At 35.5% G+C, this 23,093-nt stretch overlaps 1 protein-coding gene across 1 annotated transcript in view; it reads right to left on the reverse strand.

Annotated features, from left to right (window-relative positions):
* The window catches only part of DOCK4 (dedicator of cytokinesis 4), a 218,982-nt gene that overhangs the window by 54,031 nt on the left and 141,858 nt on the right, over positions 1-23,093 (reverse strand). The window contains exons 17-26 of the mRNA XM_053942036.1: positions 22,551-22,707; positions 16,826-16,923; positions 16,652-16,735; positions 16,458-16,558; positions 16,091-16,172; positions 15,094-15,264; positions 13,558-13,750; positions 9,822-9,949; positions 7,511-7,645; positions 3,442-3,540 (exon numbers count right to left, since the gene is read on the reverse strand). Coding sequence (XP_053798011.1) covers positions 3,442-3,540; positions 7,511-7,645; positions 9,822-9,949; positions 13,558-13,750; positions 15,094-15,264; positions 16,091-16,172; positions 16,458-16,558; positions 16,652-16,735; positions 16,826-16,923; positions 22,551-22,707 — 1,248 coding nt within the window. The remainder of the gene's footprint in view (positions 1-3,441; positions 3,541-7,510; positions 7,646-9,821; positions 9,950-13,557; positions 13,751-15,093; positions 15,265-16,090; positions 16,173-16,457; positions 16,559-16,651; positions 16,736-16,825; positions 16,924-22,550; positions 22,708-23,093) is intronic.

The following is a 23,093-nucleotide window of genomic DNA, read 5'->3' on the forward strand; positions in this document are numbered from 1 at the left end:
ATCTACATCAGAAGCCACCTAAATAAGTGGCTTTAGAACTACCCCTCTGCCTCAAAATTCATCCTTTCAGAAGTCCCTTATGTTAGTGGATGTCCCTGCAGAGCAGGGGAAGGATGGTGGCTAGAACTGAGCTTCTCCACTGGAGACACTCCCCATGCCCAGGAGAGTGTCTCTCCTTACAGCCTTTGTCACCTCACACAGCCTGTGTCCCAGGGGCCATTAGAGAACAGTGGAATAAACTCCACTCGGTGTTATGGTTTGGCACCCACCTTACCCTGCTCAGGCACCTAGAGTTGAAAGAGAGGGATGACAGAATTAGTAAGATTTACACCTATCCCTATGAAATATCTTTTCCTTCATCAAATCTCTATTCTGTCACATTATGTAGGGTACATTGCCAATGAATAAAAACTAGGCCTTCTGGTATGTGCTTACTTGTTTTGTCTTCTTTTAATCTATTAATTAAAAACCCCAAGCATATTGATCAAAGCCACCTTGCTGTGGTCAAAGATGCATTGTGCTAAGTTTTTGAATTCACTTTCCCACTGATCTCTTCCTATTCATAACTTCCACTGTTATCTTTTGTCATAAATTATATTTGAGATTTTCCACAGCAGCAAATATCCACCTAGAAAGGTGCCTCTGTTCTATAAATTACTGTAAAATATATTTAGTAGGAGTAGAAAGCATTTTGTGGTAAGCATACCTTTAAAATAATATTGAAAGATAAAAGGAAGCATTTAAAATTACTATCTTGTTAAATTCAGGGTTTCAAAAAGTGAGTGAAGTATAGTGCCTGGTTCTACCACTCAGCCGTGAAACCCCTGTCAGTTCTTTTAGACTTCATTTACATGTTTTCAAACATAAAATGTTTTCCCTATCTTCTGCTTTAGTGAAAAAAACCTCTCTTAAAGTGAAAAAACAGTTACCATGTCAATTACTTAAGATAAATATATTTACAAAATAGAGGGAATATTTCCATAAGCAATCACTTGTTTAAGGCATCACTCAGATGCATGTCATATGTATACATGTCATGTGTACATATCATTCTTCAAAGTCTCCATTTTGCTTCTCTTTGTTTAACAAGCTGGAAACAGCCTTTAGTAAGTTCGGTATAGACTGCTATAAAAGAGAGAGAACTGCAAAACTTTTTGATTGGAGAAGTCATTTTTTAACTGTATCACAAACACTGTGCAAACATACATTCATGCAAGTACTGACATAGTCACCTTAAGAATTAGTCTAGAAGAAAGATGAAATGCCATGTGGTACCAGTGCCTAATCATTTAGTATAGATGGTTATAATAACCAGAGATAGGTAAAGCAAAATGCAGAGCATAAAGCAATTCAAAAGCCTAGGTTACACTCTCTAATAAATAACTTGGAAACGTGCTATCAGATCTGCATCTCATAATGTGGCTTCAGGAAGACCCAACTCACTTTGATACTACTGACTAGGGACAAAATGAGTAGTCAGAAATAGAGCAAGCCGATGTTAGTTATCACTGAAGTTTAAATCCCAACTAGCCACTAGACTAACTGAGGCTACTATTTTAGCTTCTAAAGCATCTCAGGGAAAAAAAAAATCTTATCACTGATATTAACACCTTTTGAATTTTCATTGAACCATACTGATATCATTTCCTATGATATCTTAAAACAAAGAAAATTCCACACTTAGCAATCAAAGCAGAAAAGTAAAAAGGCAAGTAGCAAGATGGTTTAGATAGCCTAGTCATACACAATCACCTCATGATTAACAGCAGTGTCGGTCTCACACTCGAGCTCTCATCTTTCCCTCTTGCTTTGCTCTCAGTGATATTTGATATTTCCAAGTGAGGGGAAAAAAATATATTATTTAGGATTCAGAAGAGAAGGAATGCTACATTGGTGATGATCAGACTACTACCACTGAATCACTGGTTGAGCTGATGCTGATTCGATGAGATCTGAATGGAAATAAACTCTGGACTTGAGTTCTTAAGACCTCTGTTGTGATAGCTGATGGCACCAGCTACAGCTGCTTGCCATATGTCTCTGCGTAATAGTAGGGTATGTGCGTGGGGGGAATTTAAATGTGTTAAATCAAACACCATTCAAGCATTAATTCCAGAGATTTTTCATATTCTAGAAGGAAGAAAAGCCTGAATAAACTCAACACCGTATTTCACAGATATATCAAACAGAAATAAAGCCTTAAATCTCTAGGAATACCTGTTCAGAACTCACACAAAAGGTAAAATATGTCCACTAAAAAATGCCTAGGTCCCACAATATTTACTAAAAATTGCCTAAGGATAGCAACTGTGCTAGATGAAAATAGATGCTGTATGCTTATATAAAAATCATTCACCCTATACAACTCCTAGGTAGTGGTCTTGATTTATGATAACTTCTTAACAGCATTTCCTATCTGTCAAGCTCTATATGACCACCTCACTCAAAGAAAAGGCACTCACAAATGATATGATCTCTTCGGCTCTAAGCAGCTATCAGGAATTTAAGTACATATGAAGTTGCACCATGACTAGACTCCTCTTTCCAGGGCAGCACTTAAGTAAATGAAATGACAATTAAGGAGTAATGCCTAAAATATATTATCACATTAGGACATGATTATTGGCTGAATAATGTGTATAAATGATTACTCAACATTTTTTGTGTGGATCAAATTTGATACTATATAACTTTCCAGGGTCCAGTAGAGTAGAAATCTTAGTGTATACATTTATGCAGGAAATCTTGAACAATATGTTTTTTTTAATCCTGCCCCTCCTCCATAATGGAATTAAAAATTAAAAATTAAATTTAAAATTTAACAGTGGAGTTACTGGGTTTACTCCACAAACCCAATAACTCAATTAATGAAACTGGTAGAAGTTGCCTTAAAAGACCTCCGCAGCTACTCCTTTCTATGACTGAAACGAACAGACAGACAATATAAGTCTGACACATCCACCTGCCAATGGACGTGCTGCACAGCTAAAAAAATGAAGTTAGTTGATTATGCATTTCTCAAGGTGCATGTTTGCTATTGCCATACATTATTTAATGAATGAAAAAAAAAAAAAAAAAAGCAAGTATAATAGGCCAAATATAAAATTCCCAATTGTCTGACAGCAAGAATCAAACAAGAGCAGCGTAACCTTAAAAAGAGGTTTGGCAGATAAGTTCATGGCTTTAAAGTTTTAAAGTAAATTTATAGTTCCCTCCATCCATATTCTCTCTGCTGTCATTGTAGAAGCAGTAACAGCCTTGCCTCATTGTGAGAGTAGACTCAAATTCCCAAGAAAAGCTGTGCAATACTTAGCTAATCTGTAAAACACATTGCATTCAAATACTGAAGTGATTCATCAAAGCACAGGGATATCTTAAAGGGAGATTAATAAAAAAGATATTAAAAAGGCCTAAGTAAGTGGAAACAATTCTGTTACTCACCCTCAGATCTTCCTTTGTGTTGAAGCTATCAAGAAGCTGTTGATAATGTCTATCAGTCATTTGTCGCAAGAGTGACAGTAAACAGGAGACAAATTCCCCCTGTTCAGATAAGCCAAGAGGAAAAATATTATGTTTTCAGCACTTGAGCTTAAACTCATATTATAAGCACTTGAAAATAATTAACAAATGCAAGGGAAATTAATTTACAATTAAGCTTCAACTCCACATTTTGTGAAAATACATTGATTGCACTTCCTTCCCATTTAAGGAAATAATTTTCCCTAAATGGAGTTTATTTGCTTAGAGAAGTCAATTTTAAGTAGTTCCAGAAGGGCTAAACCAGTAAAATTTTTATTTGTGATTTGTTTTCCTTGTATCTGTTTTTAAGCAAATTACTTAAATTGCTAAAATTACAACCTCTTTAGTCAAGTCAGCCTTGAAACAAATATAAACAAACATATTTTGCAAGAATTCTGAGAAGAATGCTATTGTTTTCCTTTAGGGAAGAAATTAATCAAATTAGCTAGGAATTATTAAAAACATTCTGTCACCCCAGATTTGTCAAAGAGAAAACTCATTTTTAGGACTGAACAAATTTCGAAAATGCTTTGATCAGAAATTTCTTTGGGCTTCCAGAAGAATTTCTCATTGAAAGAGCAGAGAACTACACTGGGTATGTCAGTGAGCAACCAACCAAGATATCATAGGAAGGAATAGGTTCTCCCATTCACCCTTTCCTGTCTGCTTATTCACTTCTGGACTGGCTAAAATCACTGAATGGTATCAGTCAGGTCTGACTGCAGAATTGATGAGGACAGGGAAGAGTCAAAGGTCTGGTTTGAATCCCAAACCTTAGAAAGAGCAATTCTGAAATCTCACAAGCTTGCTAAAAAATGGGAAATATATTTTTGCCTGTACCGGGGATGGAGAATGAGACTGAGAGAACAGGTGATAGCAGTAATTTAAAACTGTGTCTTTCATTAGTTCACCAAGTGAAATTCTGGGAGGATTTCCCTCCATCCTTCATTAAAAACAGAAAATAAGATTAAAAAGAAGTAGTATGTTTTCACAGGAATAGCTGTTCTAGATTTTACGTTGGGAAGCCTAATTCATTTGTGATTATACCTGGTACACTTGATCATGTGTGAGGTGATGGCTTTCACTCACATGGCAACATGGTGATACTTCTACACTGAAGTAATTATTCTAAATTTCTTACTTCCCCTTGTTTTACAGTAAGCATAGCATTCATAGAAACATAGAATCAAAATCTCAAAACAATATCCTAAGGCTACAAAATCTGTTAATATTCATGCTCTGGGCATAAACATAAAGGTTACAGCTGCTGTCTTGTAAGTATCTGTATACCAAATTGCTACTTGAGTGACAAAATTCCTTCCCTGCCTAGGCATTTTAAGCAGTCCTTTTTAGTCCTTTCTTCTATGTTCCTACATTTGTTTCAACTTATATAGTAGTATTTTAAAAATCACAACCTATAACAGAGAGCTGTACTATTATAGTTGACAGACAGATTAGTGTTATAAAAGTATCAACTTTAACTAATTGTTAACTGACTTCTAAATTTGAGCTTTTAATTTGAATGTAGGTAGCTATACAAGCTGGTTTTTAAAATAGCTATGCACATTCAGCTTCATTTGTTGAACTCAATGCGTTGTATGTTGTAGGATTTCTGCCAGTGTTGGCTACAGATTAACTTTCAAATCATGTACAAAAGCAAATTCCACACACATAACAATCTTGCAAAAAAACATTTAGGGTCCAATTACAATGTCAAAAGTCAAGCCAAGCAGTATAATAAAATAACTTAGTAGATTCCTTAAGTAATTTTTTTGTATCTTATTTCAGGAGCACGATTATTAAAAACCATGGAGCTTTCAATTAAATTGCAGTTAATTTAGGTTCTGAGGGACTGAACATTCAAGATGTGAAATCAATTAAAGTTCACTTTAATTGGACTGCTTTCTGCCAATCCTTTACATGCAAATGGGAATGCATTTTTTCTTAAGGAAGTCCAAAGGTCTAATTCAGCAACAAACCAAAGTAGAAATTTCACTTTCACCATTGCATTTAATTCCATGTTTGCCAATGCAACATCTGCAATACTGTCACCCTGGAGCCGTGTCTGCTTCATGCTCAGTTTAAAGCATCACACCCACTTTGCAGGTTACCATGAAACAAGACTGCTGACTGAAAATTAAATGGTATCCAGCTGTCAAAGCTGCTTGAAAGAAATGGTGGAGTCATGGCAGCACAAAGCCCAGTGCTGCCTGATCTGATGCTGTTTCTTGGTGAAGAAAAACAGTGACACATGGGCCTAGGAAACCACACTCAGATAGGTTTGGGACTACTTCCACAAGGAAGACTATGTCTCATTCAAAACTATGGGAGAATTTTATTAAGTGTGCCCCCGTGGTACATCTCACAAAGAATTTTTTATGACACATGCAGTTTGAAATAATGGCAACATACTGGAACAGACTCTACTGCTGTACTCACATTGAGTACTTTATCATACGTGCTCTACAAATAGTTCCAAGAATCTGGCTCCATGTGCTGCCAGAAGCCCGTACTGCATGATATTTCTACATAAATGTATATAATTGCCTTATGCTGTGCTGTGAGTCACTTCCACATTAAGTATTCTTTGGGATCCTGCAATGGCTTTTCTGATGCATAAAAGAAAATTTTGCAACTTGAAAGCACTTTCTGAGTCTAATTTTTTGATGGTCTAAAAGACTTAGGCTGTCATGGTGTTTAATGACAACTTAATCTGCAAGCAAGGGGATATCTCAAAACAAGCCAATAAAATCAGAGCTTTACTACACTAACAGTTTAACATTACCACCCTTTCTTCAGCTTAGATTCTCTTGTGGTGGCCTGATATGCCACATGGCATACATTTGCAATTTTGTAATTTAAAGAAAAAAATCTCCCAAACTCTTAGATGTATATTGCTGTTGAACCACAGTGATTAAGCATGATGTTAACTTATTACAGAGCTTGGTCAGCTCCATAAAATACTCCATATATAGTTTGCTCTCTGTGGGTCTAAAGAAAAAGAGAAAAGAAGCAAAAAAAAATCCCAGCAACATTTTTTTTTTCTGCAGCTATTAAATGCTTTTGAAATGTTTGATCTCAGAGGAAATTCTGGTTTGAAAAGCAACCCTCTATTCATTAGCAAAAACTGTTACAGTGTAAACACTGAGCAATTAGGTAATAAATGTATAATGAGATGGTAAATCACTCAGCATAGTATGTTTTCTGCACTAAATGCTGACTCCTCACACCTTCTTGGGGTGACATCTCTGGCTATATTAGAACCAATTTGCCCTTGAAAAGCAAAGTGAAAACCTTGCTGCAAACAAAGCAAAATAACACTTCATTTTTTTTTTTTGATCAATGCTCATCACAGACTTTTCCATAAATGCCTGTATTTCAACCTTCTAATTTCCATGAGTTGTTATAGCAGGCTCACCAAAACATCATTTGCTAATCTTCTAAATCTATCCTGTATGCTCAGCTTCATGTGACAAAAACAAAGCTCAAATGCTCAGACCAGAGAACAACAAAATGCTTCTCAAGTAATAAATTTAGATTAGTACAAGTTATCACAGATTCTGCAGGCATCTTTAGAGTTGTTTCATCATGAAAAAACGTATGCATTTTAGGAACTATTATTGATTGATATGCTTCTATTTTCAGGAATTCAAACTGAAGGAGAGTTTCAGAAAGCTATTATATTACAAACAAAAGGAACATACTGAAATAATTACTAACTTAAAAGTCTCAAAAGAAATGTTATCTTTTGGGCTTGTTTTTTGCTTTGTTTTGGGTTTTTTTGGTAACAATCTATAAAAAAACTTAATGAAAAAAAATTACTATTTCCACTAGAAATTAGTAGAATGCAAGGAAGGATTCATTGTCCTCCTCATTCTCTCATTTATACACAAAGTCTAACACTGTGAATTACAATACAAAGACAATATATTCATAAATCTAGTAGTCCAACCAGTGACAATTGTGAGCTCTCTCACTGCAGGAAACTTACAGTCACGTCTTGAAACTGGAGGCGCATAGCAGAGCCCGATGGCTGTGGTCGGCTGGTGATCTCTAGTATGGTCCTTAATAGAACATCTAGCAGACTGTTTACAATCACATCAATTTCTTCCAGGACTGATTTTTCCTTAAATAATGAATAAAACAGTTAAGATTTTAAAATAGAAATACGACCACAAGAATAATTCCTTTGATGTAGTTTTAGAAACTAATTACAGTTTCACTATGAATGCTACATTCAAGAAACAAGGACTATTGTCTAATTCAGATATAGTTTAATTCTATTCATTTTTTTTTCCTAATAGTTTTCCATTAATTACATCACAGAGGACAGTTACAGGGATGACTTTGAATATGTACATGTTAATCAAATTGCCATAGCTCTATTTCCACTTGGCATTTAGAGGAAAGCAGTAAGTAATATATAAAAATTTTCTGGGCAAGATTTTTATAGGTAACATTCATATATCTTCTGAGGAAATTGCCAAGAAAGGCTTAAAATCCAAAAAGTAAAATCCTATTTTACACTTTGAAATTATCACCAGAAATAAGCAGATGGTGCTCAACCTTCAGGACATGCTTCATCAATAAGGCCCAGCTAAGCTGCTTCCCAGCAGCTGAGTAGCACAAACAAATTAGTCATTTATGTGAGCCCACAACTGCTTGTACACAACATCAAAACAAAGAAATCAAAGTGTTCACTGCTAAAACAGACCATGAATACCTCAGTTACCAGCAGGAAAACACTTGATAAAGTCAAGTTGGAGTTACTTCTCCTTTTTAATTCAGATGGAAATATGTTTTCCCTGCTTCAAGACTGTTTTAAGTCTCCGCAGCAGCAGAAACCACCATCTTAATCTGAGCATTTTATCCATTGTTTAACATGACCCTTCTTCACAGAAACATTTGATAATCAAATGCACACAACTAAGCTAAAACTCTGACAAACAAATAGATCAACTTTGCTGATATTGAGGTGTAGGAGTGATTTGGCTTTTTTCTTTTATTTTGCTTCCTAGACACCCTACAGCATATGATTTGTAACAAAACTCAAAATTCCTTTTTGGACTTAAGTTGAATCTAGTGTCAAGCCATGTCAGAGTGTCACTTCATCTAGCATCAAAGAACTGTTAAACTGGCTTCTTATGAAAGCAGACAGTACATAGTATATTTAGGAACTGCATCCACCATGAGGACTCTTCTCTTTACTACTACAAACTACTTTTGGACTGAGCAACGGCCTTAATTTTCAAAGCTGCCTTACTGCAAATTCACTTGTTCCCTCAGTCTCCAAATCATCTTGATTATAATAGCAGAACTGAAATTCTGTACCGATGTACCAAAAAAACATGTCAAAGTCACAAAGTTGTTAATAGTCTCAATTACTCAAAGAATACTAAAAACAGTAGCTGCATATCCTGAACATTTATGTAGATATCCACTTGTAATTGTGCACATCTCTGGTTTGATGACTCCAAATGGAAGATCTCCTGAAATTGAGACCAGATATGCAAGGATTTCTCCCAGGCCAAAACCACAGCTTTGCTTTAGCACTTTGTCTTGTGATGAGATTTTATACTTATCCAGGAGCAGCTGGAAGAAATACTGTTGTAAGAAAAAGCTGTTGTTACAGTGCCAAAGGTGCAAGCCACATCCTTATCAAATCATTGATGGAGCAACTTTAATTGCTGAAAGTGGTATGAAACAAAGAAGCACATAAAGGAGTTCTCACTAATGCATTACAAGGTAATGTATGCTGGCCTTGACATGCATGTATTGCACTAATTACAGGCAATGCTTGTTTTTAATTGCTTTATATCCTGCTGTCTGTCAGAACCTATAATCACCTTCCCATTTGCAATACACCTGTCTAAGTGAGCTCTCATATGTAGCTTTCACACATTAATTCACAAACATTAGAAACTGGCTACCAAGTTTATTAACTAGCAACCAAGTGCAATCTCCCTTGCAATACTCATATCAATCTCTTTATCTAGATCAGCCCTGTGTCCACTAAGAATACACAGCCCACAATAAAAAACGCCCCTAAAAGAAAGTAGACATTTCTTTCTTTCCAACACAACACTCAAGAAGTGCAAAAGCTTGTCAGAACACTATGTGATACAATTAAAATGCTCATGAATGGAAAGAAAAGGATCATGTAAAAATCAAAATTACATGTTTATGCAGACACATTACACAGAGAACTCTAAAATGCTCTAGGGCAAGGTCCAGCTTGTGTCATTAAATGTCACTGAGCCATATAAAGAAGTTCAAGGGGATGTGACATGGTGTTTACTCACTGAGCTGTTCTTCTTGATGAGACAAAATATGTTGCTAAGGATACGGGCACACATTATAAGGTCCTTCTGCTCTTGTAAATGCGTGTGGAGATGATGTAAAACTACTGGAAGAAGAATGCATCGCGAATCTGGAAAAAATGAAAAATTTCATGAATAGGAGCTTCTCATAGAGTAATTTAATTTTAATACAGCTATAAAATATGTCTTCAGTCCAAAACTATTTCTGATAAGCAGAAGCTTTTGCTAGGTTTAACAAAATTTTTGATAAGCAGAAGCTTTTACTTCACAATCATAAGCAAATGTTTGAAGAGTAAACAATATGCTGGAAGTCACTATATCACAGATGAAGAAAAACACCACTGTGTGGAATATACTACATATAAAAGAAATTTTAAGTATTTATTGAACTGTCATCCAAAATTAATAAAAAAAAAGTAGAACAGTAATGCCTGTATCCATAACAATGAGAAATTAGGCTCTAGTGTTCCTGCCATGTGACAGGATCCATTTATATGCCAAGATTATGACAGACTTCAGCAGGAACTTAAGTTATTCTACAAAAAGGTTCTACTTTACAGACCAGCAGCAGTATTTTCAGATTTCTTTCAGAATTTTTACTTTTCCAGATTTCTCACTCCTACTGAGTATGAGCAACTCAGACTATTGACTTCTACAGAAAATAATTTGCCTTTCCATTCTTTCATTTTCTAAACACAGCTCTTTGGTGTTATTTGCAGGCCTGAATTTGCTGAAAATTGTGCAAGAACATACTTAAAATGCTACTCATTTCTGCTTCTTTTTATTAAAATTAAAGACAATATTAAATGGGAAGAACCCTTTTAAGAGCAACTTACACTTGTGGTAACACTTTATACACCTATTCAGAACTTAATAAATGGAAGGATATTACCTGTTTTCATTTTGTTGTTGTTTTAAAATCTTTTCCATAATTAAGAAATTATATTCCCATAGAAATGTACTTGAATAATTTCCTCTATTCAAATTTTAATGATTATAAGTTGCATTAAAGAAATATATTAATCTACCTCCTATGTTCATTAATGTGACTATATGCTAAAAATTGATTTCTCTCGTTTGAAAATTACTCTTTTAAAACAATTTTGCCAAGCAGGTATGGTTTGTGGGTTACACTTTCTATAAACACTTTTCTCCCCCTCTTAATTATTTCCTCTATTTTTTCTATGAGGAAGAAGAAGATATATTTATTCTGAGATTTTATTTGTTTAATGTTTCTTTCACTTACTGAAACACAGCACTAACCTTGTTATGCTTTACTATCCCCTTGTTTTCATTGTCTAGTCATCTGTATAATAAAAGACAAATCATATGGACAAACCCATTTGTACACACTATTTAAGGATATTCTTATTTTTGAAATAAAAGCTTGCCTGCTCTTTTTAAATGGGTGTTTAATGCTTATTATTTATTCAGTTGTACCTCTATATCTTCCTACTAAAGAAAATAATAAACAAAGGCTGTAAGGCAGTAAGCAAATGACCATCAATCAGTCATCATCGAAAACCAGTGGTACAGAAACCCAACACTGGGCAATAAATAGCCTCTCTCCAGTGACTGCTTATTTCTGCAAGAACCTCAGCAGGTTTTCATCAGGACTACCCTGAGAGTTCCTATGTGCCTGTAGTGCCACAACTGGGGCAAGAGTTTCTCAGTGAAACCAAGGCAGCATATTCTTTTTCTCTGCCTCAGAGTCTGGCTTAGCCAAGTGTTGTCCCCGGTGTTCTGAGATGTCAAGTGTGCACAGCTGCCACTGACCCATCCACTGCAAGACTTCTAGGGTCAAAGGGTAACTGGGCAGGGCAACTGCCAATGTGCAAACCTGTGGTTAGAAAAGTGCCATCTTCTGATCCTCACTGCTAAATCTGCTTATTGATTCCTGCTGGATGAAAAAAACAGAGCTAATGCCTTCAGTTGAAGCAATAAAGCGTGACTTTTCTATTTGTATAAAAAAGACTTAGCCCCTGGATTACAGGGGATGGCTCCTTTTCCCTGCATTCTCTTAGGCCTTACATGTATTGAATTCTTGACTATCTGGCAATCCATAATCAAGAGACAAGATGAAGTGTTCATTGTGTAAACCAGCCTGTGATTCTATGGTTGGGGTACTGTGCTGGCAAGCAGGTGATAGAAAGCTCAATCCAATCACTACTCAACTCCACAGCTATCACAGAGCAGTAATAGTAGCTCTTTCACATATTTTGTGTATGAGCATTATTGTTTGGGCCACAGGTCCTGTCTTGCAGCTACAACTCAAATCCCTCAGTCCAGAAGGTCAGAAGAAACCAGGAGCAGCCCTGTGCCAAGGTATTTCTTCTTGCTTCACTCTAGATTGTCACCAGATGACACAAGCAAAAACAACGTACCACAGCCTCGGTCACGATGAAGAGACTAATTTATTTTTTTCTGACTCCATTCTTTTATAGTTCTCAAAAGATGCCAGTGGATTGGAGGGTGAACGTGCTACCTCTCCAACGACACTGGACAAACTACCTGTACATCAAATTTCTCCGCCTCTATGAAAGAATGCAAAACAATAGGTTGTTTACAGAAAGTTGTGTGAGAAAGTTCTCTACAAGAATGTAAACTCAGAAGGCTTTAGAAAACTCTTGATAACCAGGGCGACACTAGATAGCTTCCTGATGAGCCCACACAGCATTTGGCACCTCACCCGAGGCGCCATCTACTCTGTGCACTGCTTACACATAAGTGCAGCATCATGAACTGCATTTTGAAGACCAAAAATCTACATGTAGCAACAGTTGCAAATAGCCAACTCGTTTTACACACAACATGACCAGAGGCATCTCAGGCAAAACTGAGCATCCTCATTCAACTGTTTCAACTATCCCATTTTTGCAAAAGCTTTATAAAATTATCAGAAACTCTGTTTTACCAGACCAAATAGACTAGCAAAAAGCAACTTAAAATGACTTGGGAGGCAATAATGCCAGTTATTGAAACAACCACTACATATATCACAGCTTTAGATATATTCCTTATAAGCCCAGAATCTAAATACCCCTCTGTCTTGATCTGTTTAGCTGATGTAGTGGTATTACAGAACAGAAGAGCTGGCTCATTCACCTCTGGATTCGCCAAAGACTAGGTGAGAAAGATTGGAGAATATTTGTCTGAGGTTATTCTTTTTCCTGGTAAACATCAGCTGCAGTGTCAGCCACTGGATATAGAAAAATTAATGACTGTAAGCAATGGTGCAATAATAAGAACTCTGAGCCATCAGTCACTGTCCTAATTTTTCTTCTATGCAGGAAGTCAAATTAGCTGACTGCTTTAAATGCTAATATTTGCCCTTTACAAATATTATACAGAAAGACAAGAAAAAAATCATGACACAGATATTTTCAAGTATGTGCTTGGCATAATTAGAAAGAGAGAAATCTTAGACTCTGGGCAATCCTTGTGACTTTCCTATGCAACATTAGCATTTAATACATAGCACACCCTTCCTCCCTAATTTCCATATAGTGGTAAAACCTCTGCAGAGACATACTTTCTTAGGTCTAGTGTATTTTAAAGATTACTTTCAGAAGGGTGATTAATTTCAATTACTAAACAGATGGTCAAAGCTTCAGCCTGCTTGGAAAAATTGAACACTATTCCCTTCAGCACCTGCTGGCCAAGGTACAAAGCACACAGTCTGAGCTCCTCATTTGCAGGCAGCCCAGAGTAACCTTACCTGGGTTAGTGTACAGGTGACTCTCCACAGTTTTCCCAATACTCTGCAGCTTAACAGCTTGAAGGGACTCATCCCCATGCATGATTGTTGGCAAGCTGCCCAAAGCATCGTGAACCAAATTTGCCACTTCTCTCACATCAAAGAGCTTCAGAAGTTCTGAGTACACTGATGGGAATGAGCTGAGAAACACAGCCTAGAGCGACAGGGTAAAAATGGACAGTCAGAACAGTTTTGACATTTATAGAATTTAATAAACTTTAGAAATTTAAGTAACTCTAGAGAAATGCCTGGCTTCCAGGGTAGGTAATAGCTTTAAAAATGGTCTTTTTTCAGAATGACTAGCCTCACATTCATTAATGGACTTACATTTGTTACTATTTCCTTCAAGTAATATCTAATGATTGTTCATTTCTCCCAGGACAAAGTGGAAGTTCAACTCAGAACAAAAATATTTATTCTTTAAACACACTTACATCTCCATGAGAGAAAATTTTTAAAAGGATGGCAGAATCTAGCTGATACGATACAAAAAATATTTGTGTGGTTTGGTTTCCTTTGTTTTAAGGTAAGTAATGTAACAGTCTCTGTATCATCCATTTTTCAAATACTGAACATTTTTATTTTGGAGTGAGGCAGTACTGGCAGTCTTGGTTCCCTTCAACAATCCTTAAAATGGTTTAGAACGTCATTGATGAATATGAAAACAAAACACTGTAAAAATAAGAAGAACAATGCCAGAGAAAAGAAGCTAAAACTGACTTTCCCTTCTTCTTCTCTAAATCCTGCTGATTGTGAAAAGCTACTTACACACTCACACTGGTGAACAGGCTAACATGAGTTTAAAATTCTGAAAAAGAATTCTAAATGTGGTTGTTTGTATTCTTTTGTTGTCTTTTGACTCCAGCTGCTTACATGATATGAGATGGAAGAGCTACCTTTCTAGCTCTGTTCTCTCTGATTTGCCATTTTCTTGGTGGAACAGTTTTCTACAGAAATTTTGAAAACATTAATTCTTAACAGGATCTTAACCATCTCTGTTTACAGAAACGTGGGAAAAGGATGGTATATTTATGAGCATTTAATGTAGAGTGCTGTCTCCTGTGTGTTTTGCTACAACACTTCAGCACGAGCCCATTTTTGTAGTCTCAAATGAAATAAAGGTATCATCTGAGTATTAAACCATATGGTTCATCAAGACTTAAAAATTTTCTGTAAAGCATGAAAACTCTGATAGTAGTCTTTTGTATGGCTCGAATTCTTCAGTGTCAGTGTGGTTAAACTGAGCAGTAAAAAGACCAAAACAGAGAAACGGATTTATTTGTATCCATCAACATAATTATTATAATTCAAAATAAAATACCAGGTTTAGGATTATCTATTCCAAGCATATTTAGAAGGTGCTGGTATGAAAATTTCACACTGTAAGATGGAAAGTTAAAAATGCCACTGTGCTCTAGCAAAAATACGTTTTCTTTCTGAACAGGCATACATTTTTTATACTGGATGTTGAAAATGACAACAAGCCATAAAACTTACTTGTAGCTGGGATAAAGCACTAGTTCCTTTGCTCTCTTGAGACAGGAAAAAGCGTACTGACATAAGGAGCTCCTGAATACAGCAGCGAAATTCCTCCTCATTTTGTCCACCGGTAGCAATAGAGAATAATCTTCGAGATTGAACTATGTATTTAAAGATATATTCCTGTGCCTATAAATGCCAAAATCAGACAACTCACAAAAATGAACACGCTTATCTCCAAACAGAACACGTGCAATGATTATATCATTCAAATACAAAAAAGAGTCTGAGCCCATTAGGTAATTTTGGTAAATCTCTCTATTGCAACACTAACAACATTTTAATTTAAAAAAAAAAACAAAAAAAAAAACAAAACAAACAAGCAAAAACTCAACACTACTTTCTCCTCCCACCCTCTCCTCATCCAAAAAAAACTTAAATTAAGTTGCAAAATGGTTGGAATGCAAATTCAAAATACTGCCCTCTCTTACTGGCAAGACATCAAAGTTCACAGCAGCACAGAAAAACACAGAAAGGTACCACACTGGTATTTTATTTCCAAATTGTAGCATGTGTCCCAAATGGGATTATTGTGTTGTATAACTCAGCCTGATGGCATGTTATGCTTTTCTGATTGTACAAACTAGGGCAAAAGGAACAATCGCAACCACTACAATCAGTAGAATTCCCTGGTGTCAGGACTGAACCATTAGGTCAGCATTTAGATTCATGCAGTGGATGTTATTACCATCAGTGTAATCTATATTTGCTTCCTTTGCCCCATTCAGTAAGGAACATAGAGCTCCACAGACTAATGGTAGTGAGCTTCAATGGTCAATTTACTTACAGAAGAGAATAATGAATAAACTGACTGCACTGAAAGTCTGCAGCTCCCTAGAATGAGTACTACTGTTCCATCATTTATATATATTCTGCTTCATTCCCTGTGTTAAACCTGTGTGTACTGTATGAAAACATCATTCAAATATATACTTGTCTTCAATAATTTCATTACCTTTAGTACTTCCTGTATGTGATCATGAAGCTCCACCTCAGTGACTCGATCAATATGCCATTTCAGTACTTTTATAAGATCTCTATAATAGCACATCAGAAAGTATTACAACACAGACGTGGGAGAAGGGTTAACTTTGCACATAAAATGCAAACCAATAGTTGTCATATAAAAGATTACTTGATTTCACTGATCATCACAGACTCAATAGTACACTTAGTTTTAAGTCTGCCGAGGAGCACCTAATAGATCTCTGATGACTGGCCAATAATACCAGCATTAAATATGCAGTAGAATGATTTTAACAGGGAATTAGTTTAGTAATTATTGTCAGTATTAAGTCAGATAAAAAAAGTACAGACTTCACCTGTATGCAAGTGCTCCTGCAAAATGACTTTCAATGTAAGTGTCCATTACTGGTTTAAAGTGGTGAAACTTGCTGTCCTGCAGCAAATTTATTATGTGAACCTAAATGTGAGAGAAAGAAAAATACCCAACACTTTTTTTTTGTTTTACTTGGCTTTTAGACAGTGTTAAGCATGATCACAAAATGAAACTTACCAAGCAATCAAATACTTTTGATCCATATTTTTGAGAATTTTCATCTAAAATCCCAAATAAAGTGTCTAGTGTATCTTGAAGAAACTGATGGGAGAGAATAAGAGTGTTATTAAAAAGATACACAGAAATACATTATTTCCGTCATATCATCTAAAAGTATGAAAAGGTATATACCTTCACTATTTCTGAACCATCAATTTCTTTTAATTTTGAGAGGCAACCTGCAATTTTGTCTGGGTGGGTTCTCCACTTCAGAAGGTCAAGCATATCTCCTGCAAAAACAAAATGCAAGATTAAAGTTGGAAGCAAAGCAGTATTTCATATTTCAGATTTTACTATTACAGTCCACTCAGCAAAATTTGGCATCGTTAAAACAAAAGAAAACACTTTCAGATTTGCTACAATATGATCTTCCCAAGAACACATTTTCATTCCATTCCATAATTGGAATGAAATACAAACATAAGAACATGGTACCGGGTCACTAAAATCACTCTCCTGTGGCCACTCTATCATGCAATCTCATTCAGATAGTACCTTAAATAAAGCTATTATTTTTTCCTCTCTCATCCCATTGAAGGATGCCTTCCAGGTTACTCTCTGAAACCTAGAAAAATATCTCCTAATTACTAGCTTGAATGTATTTGAAGCATTCATATTTCTATGTCTTTTTAGAGATCAAATACGATGCCTCTAAGATCTCACTTGACTAACAAGTAAAAAATCTCTTCTGGAAAATAAACTATTCTGAGCTAAAAAATACTAGGTATGTCCAAACTTCCTCAAGTTTTAATTACTTATCCTTCAGCTTTCTTAACCAAAATGATAACTACATTACAGATAAGATTACATCATTTTCTATATCATTAGCATACTCATACATCTCTTGTAAACACCTGCCAATTATGTTCTAGAACTTGAGTGTCTTTTAGATAAACATATTTTATGTCACCATTAAGATGCTTCTCCTGTTTAACACTATTCAGCTCCCAGGATAAAGAAGAATCTCTATGAGTCTCCACTAGCATATCCTACCTTTTCTACCATTAGAGTCAATCTAATTTCTATTCTTTCATATTAATTATTTAAATCAAAGTTACAATGTTTTGCTGTATCATATTTTGATTTTGTCCCTCTCCAGTGATGAGACCTTTCAAGAACATATTAGCAGAAAATTGTCTCAGACTTTAGGGAAGTTGCTCTCATCTCCACACCCTTCCAGTCCTTTAAAACAGAGGTAAATCCCAGAGATTTCTTCATATCTAGTAATCTAGTAGCATTTTCCATCTGCTCCAGAGGGAAATTTCTTCCACTATAGTGCAGCTTTCCACTGCCATTTTAACTTTTATTTGCCTTGGTTGAAAATTCTTATTTCTAATCTGTATGTTTTCTTATGTGCTGCATTGTTGAACTGCTGCATTTCCTCTTGATAGTAAATAAAAGAATTTTGAAAAGAAAGATTAAGAAGTTTATTCTGGCATGATTTGTCTTTGACAAACTCATCTTACAGCACATCTGAATTAGTTACATGTTGATTTTTTCATCCATGATTTCTTGTAAATACTTGCATAAAATTCATCATGGACGGATGGCCCAATGAATGTACCTGCTCATCCACATATCTTAAATGTAAGTTCTACGTTTAATAGTCTTTGAACACATGTTATTGCTTCACAGATGTACTAAAAAGCCCACCTTTTTATGAGCTTGAGAATTTCTTGTTCCATACCATTCAATATCCTAAAATAGTTTTGCAAACTTGGCTTGGTTTTTCAGCAGTTTTTCCTTGCTGAACTGAGACACATCTGCAGAGCTCCTTTCAAGCTGTATTCAGTAAAAGCTACACATATTTTTGACTGTTAAATTAAATAAATTCCAAATCCCTTTTATATTTCAGTTTACTACTGCCACGCTTCACTGACCAGCTTTTCAGAAATTCTCAATGCCTAGTGGTTTGAAGCAGAAAACCTTAATCACCATCCAACCCTTCCATCAGTTTAAGCTAAGCTACAGTCTAGCTGATCACTGCCCTGCACTGTGTTAGAAGGAACCAGGGCTTCTGAGGTGTTCTCAGTAGTTATTGAAGTAAGAAGTTAATAGTAAGTTTTCCTCTTGGTTCAGCATATTTTTGGCTACTTTTACCACAGACTGTTTTCACACTCAAGTAATACTTGAACAAGACCCATCTTTGTGTCATCTCTTTCCTGGTTTGCTCCAAGGAAGTTCCTTTATCCCACAAAAAATGAAGTAATAATTTTTACTTTATTAACATCAAATAAATCTCCACCTATATTCAAATTTTGCCATAGATGTTAATGGCAAACGACCAACATAAGATTCCACAAATATTTTGCTGCCTTAATTGCTTTTGATGGACACAGATTGTTTTGATGAATTTTTGTGTTACAATTTTGTTTTACTTCAAGCTGTGCTGGCATGGAAAAAAGAGATCCTTGAGTCGCACTGAGTGATGAAGAGTCCCACACATGCATCAGAGACACATCCCAAAGATCAAGGACAAATGATAGCTCTTATTATTCTTTCTGTCAGGAATTTTTAAGAAACAAGATTTACAAATCCAGTGAAATACATTTGTCTTTTGGATAATTAAATATACTTCCACACTTTAAGCCTCAGCTCAAGCTGACGAGTAGCAAGATTAGCTGAAACTGTGAGTTCAGAGCAGGAAAAACATTTCTTTACAGATTTGCTGGAGGAACTTAGTAGAAAATAGTTAACACTCAATATTAGGGATTTGTTGGGGGATTTAAAAAGAAAAAGAAAGCAAATGTAAGACACTCACTTCAAAGGACTTATTTCAAGGGAAGTGCTAAGGAGGAAAGACATTCTAAGATAACATTAGCAAACAGCCCAAGCATAAATGACATGAATAGAAAATCTGACATAGCAGTGTAGTAAGAGATATGAGAATATAAAATTGTCCCCAGAAATAGGCCCACTAGGAAAGCGTAGTTTTGGAAAAGGGAAAAAGTCACTGGTGATGAGTAATTTTGCTGAAGAATAAAAATATTTCCAATGCATTATCTTCAAAATAATCAAGGCCTGTATATTTAAAATAGACTACACCTGACCCATTATCCCTACCAAATAAAACACATCCTTCTAAAAGCATGTAATTTAAATCCAAAGAACTAGGTTTAATAGAAAGTTTAGAATCATGAGTTTAAAGAAGTGGTTTGGGATGATTTTCCATCTCACTCATATAAGTCCCGAGACATCAGAAATTGGCTTGTTATGACACAACTACACTTCAGGAGGAAAAGACTGAATTTCAGAACTGGCAGTCAGCATGTCTCTCCCAACAGGCTACTTCTGTGGTCACCAACACTTCCTCCAAACTAGAGCTATTTGGAAATCTGCCCAGTGCTACTTTTGTTTTACTGATTCACTGTTGTTTTGGTTTTTTGTTTTTTTGTTTTTTTTAATGCAGCTCGAAGGATTACATGTCTGCCATGCTGTATGGCATGTTGCTCTGCTGCTGAGCAGCTGAACCAGGGATGCCCCAATCAGTGCTGAGAAACAAGTGGATGCCAACAGCTAAAATATTCAGACTTACTGGAAGGATCCTGACTCTCTTGCAGCCAGCGATCTCTACTATATGTCAAAAACTAAGACTGTTTTGTTTTTTTTAATGCAGCTCGAAGGATTACATGTCTGCCATGCTGTTTTGGTAACTACTCGGTAGAAAAATACTGTTTTCTCACTTGCTCTTTTAGGGTTTTATAGAGTAATGAAAAATAACTACTAAGAATATAATAGATAAAAGCTAGTATACTTTTTGCTAATATTAACTGATTAACTATCCAGGATCAAAAGGAAAAGAGAAGGAAAAACTAAATAGCAGAAAAATTAGATAAGGATGCATTCTTAGCCATGATGAACGCACAGACACCCCCGGTTAGGAGGTCTCTAAAAATTGTTTGGAAATAATCCTAATAACCTCTCCAAAGTACCCAGGGTAAGGAAGTTATGGATCCCAACAACTAGGAGTCAGCCTCTGTCCCCCAATCCCCATAATTTTAATATGCATGAGAGCTGATGGCATGTGGGAACAATCAATGAGAGAATGACAGCTGAGTAAAATTTCCCAGCAAGCAAGTAAAGCTGCAGCCTAATTCAGTCACACCCTTTACAAGTCTGGGTTTGGGGTCCTTCACCCCATAGCCAGACAACAGAATAATTTTCAATTCATTTTCAGACTGGACATTGTTGTTTGTAAACAATGGGTGAATCTCTGAGACATTCAGAAAAATCTCCAAACTTAAAAACAAATTAAAAAATAACCAGCAAATTTCAAAAATACCAATACAAATGTTTACTAAAAAAGTTCTTTTAAACAGATCTTTTTAATCCTGTATTTTTTAATACATAAGCTACATTCTCTCAGGGATAACTGAAGTAATGCTCACATGACCAAATATCCACATGCTTTGCTCTATGTTCATTTTCTGAGCATGCAATAGATTTTGGCAAATTTTTGTTCAAAAGAATGGGGATTTGGAAACTCACCAAGATGAACTTCCCAAAGAAGATCCTTGGAGAAAATATGAGCCTGTCTATTGAAAATATTTCCACCCTCTGAAGTACTGCTGAAATAATTGTTAACTCTTTCAGAGCTGAAAAGGGGATCAATATTATTCAGATATTCTACACCCTCTTACTCAGAATATGGTTAAAAATAGGAGGAAATTTTATGCCCTATGTCACACATCTATTTACAATAAGTACAAAATAACTCCTGTACTGTAAATAAAAATTAGTATTAGAACCCCAGACAACAGGGCAACTATTTATCAGTGAGACACTTGTAAGTCCCAGGCAGAACTTTTATGCATGTGTAAGTACCAGTAGATTAATGTAATTTCCTAAATCAACGCCTTTAACTGAAGCAAATTTAGTCTCTGATTCCTTATTAACTACCTTCAGGAAAATCTTTCATTGAGTAACTTTCATTACTAAAGTAATTGCTATGAAAATACAAAATGGGTGTGTGCAAGGAAACAAGCCACTTACTGGTTGCACACTTCTATTTTGCACACTTGCTATTAAAGGGTGAAAATTAAGAGCACTATTTCAATTTAAAAAGCTGCTCTAGTTTTTTTTAAACATCTATAACCAATTTGCAAGCAGTTAGCAATTTTTTCATCATATACAGAAGATGGGTTAAGTCACAGATATTCACACAGAAGAGAGATCAAAGTAATAATATAAAATTGTGGCTCTATCAAAGAATGGTCAGAAGTGTATTGTGTATTACCAAGCAAATACACAATATTAAAAAATTTTTGGAAATCTGTTCCACAGTTTTTTGTTTTAGCTGCAAGTAGTTCAGTTATGGCAGGTAAACAAGAACCTCAAGAGCTTCATACATAACATTAGTTAAGAACTTTACACAGAGCACTGGTAGAGAGTGTAAACACATGTATTTAAATCTGCTGCTCCTTATAGCCAATGTATAAGACTGTTTTAAGTAGTAATAAATGTTTGTTGGTTTGAAGAGAAACAAAAAAGCAACATATGCCTAATTAGAAACAAACTGCTACAGCCTAAAGCTGACAATAGTGTTTCATAAACAATCTACAACACACAGATTAAGAGGTTTTATAAAGCAGCTGGGTTTTGATAGTTGATTCCAGAAGTGCTGCATTTGATTCCAATACCATGGTCATCTAAAAAGCATTCTTAAACTACTTAAAAACAGTGGTTTATCATCATCCATTTGTTTCCATCTGGATATAAAAAAATAATGAAGAAAACCAGTTCACAAAATAGATAGAACATAAGCTATTTTTGAGTGCATCCATGCTTGCTTGGCATGGAAAAAAACTAGCTATCACACTCATTTCAGCTCATCATGTTTTAAATAAACATAACCTACCATTTTGTGTGAGTTTGGTGGAGCAGAGAAAGGATGTAATCCAGAAGGACTCTTTAGTGGTTTTTACTGCTTGGCTGTTATTTCCTAGGGATATTCCCTTTGAAAAGGGGAGTTTGAGGTAGCGACCAGAATCCTGAAGGTTTGCATTTTCTTCACACTGTGGAAACAAACCAGTTAAAATAACTGTACTGCACAAAACAATTGACTAAATCTCTAAATTATATGAATCATTGTTTCTCTGTCAGAAACTGAAGAATTTCCACTATGCCTGTTGCAACTTTGGTTTTAGAACATAGCATCATACACTGACATTCAAATTTAACAAATTTGCACAAGTTACATTAAATTAATAGCTGCAAATTTTCATATTTTAGTTTTCAGATAAATTAAACTTTATCTGGGGGAACAAAATCCTCTGAACAAAGTGACAACTCTTACATGTGGAAAGAGAATTCCACGAAGTTAAAATAACTTATCTTTGTGAAATTCATTATAACACAATGTGATATAATGGTAAGACTTAGGAAAACCAATGCACTGAAC

Source organism: Vidua chalybeata, chromosome 5 (genome assembly GCF_026979565.1).
Source record: "Vidua chalybeata isolate OUT-0048 chromosome 5, bVidCha1 merged haplotype, whole genome shotgun sequence".
Lineage (NCBI taxonomy): Eukaryota > Metazoa > Chordata > Aves > Passeriformes > Viduidae > Vidua > Vidua chalybeata.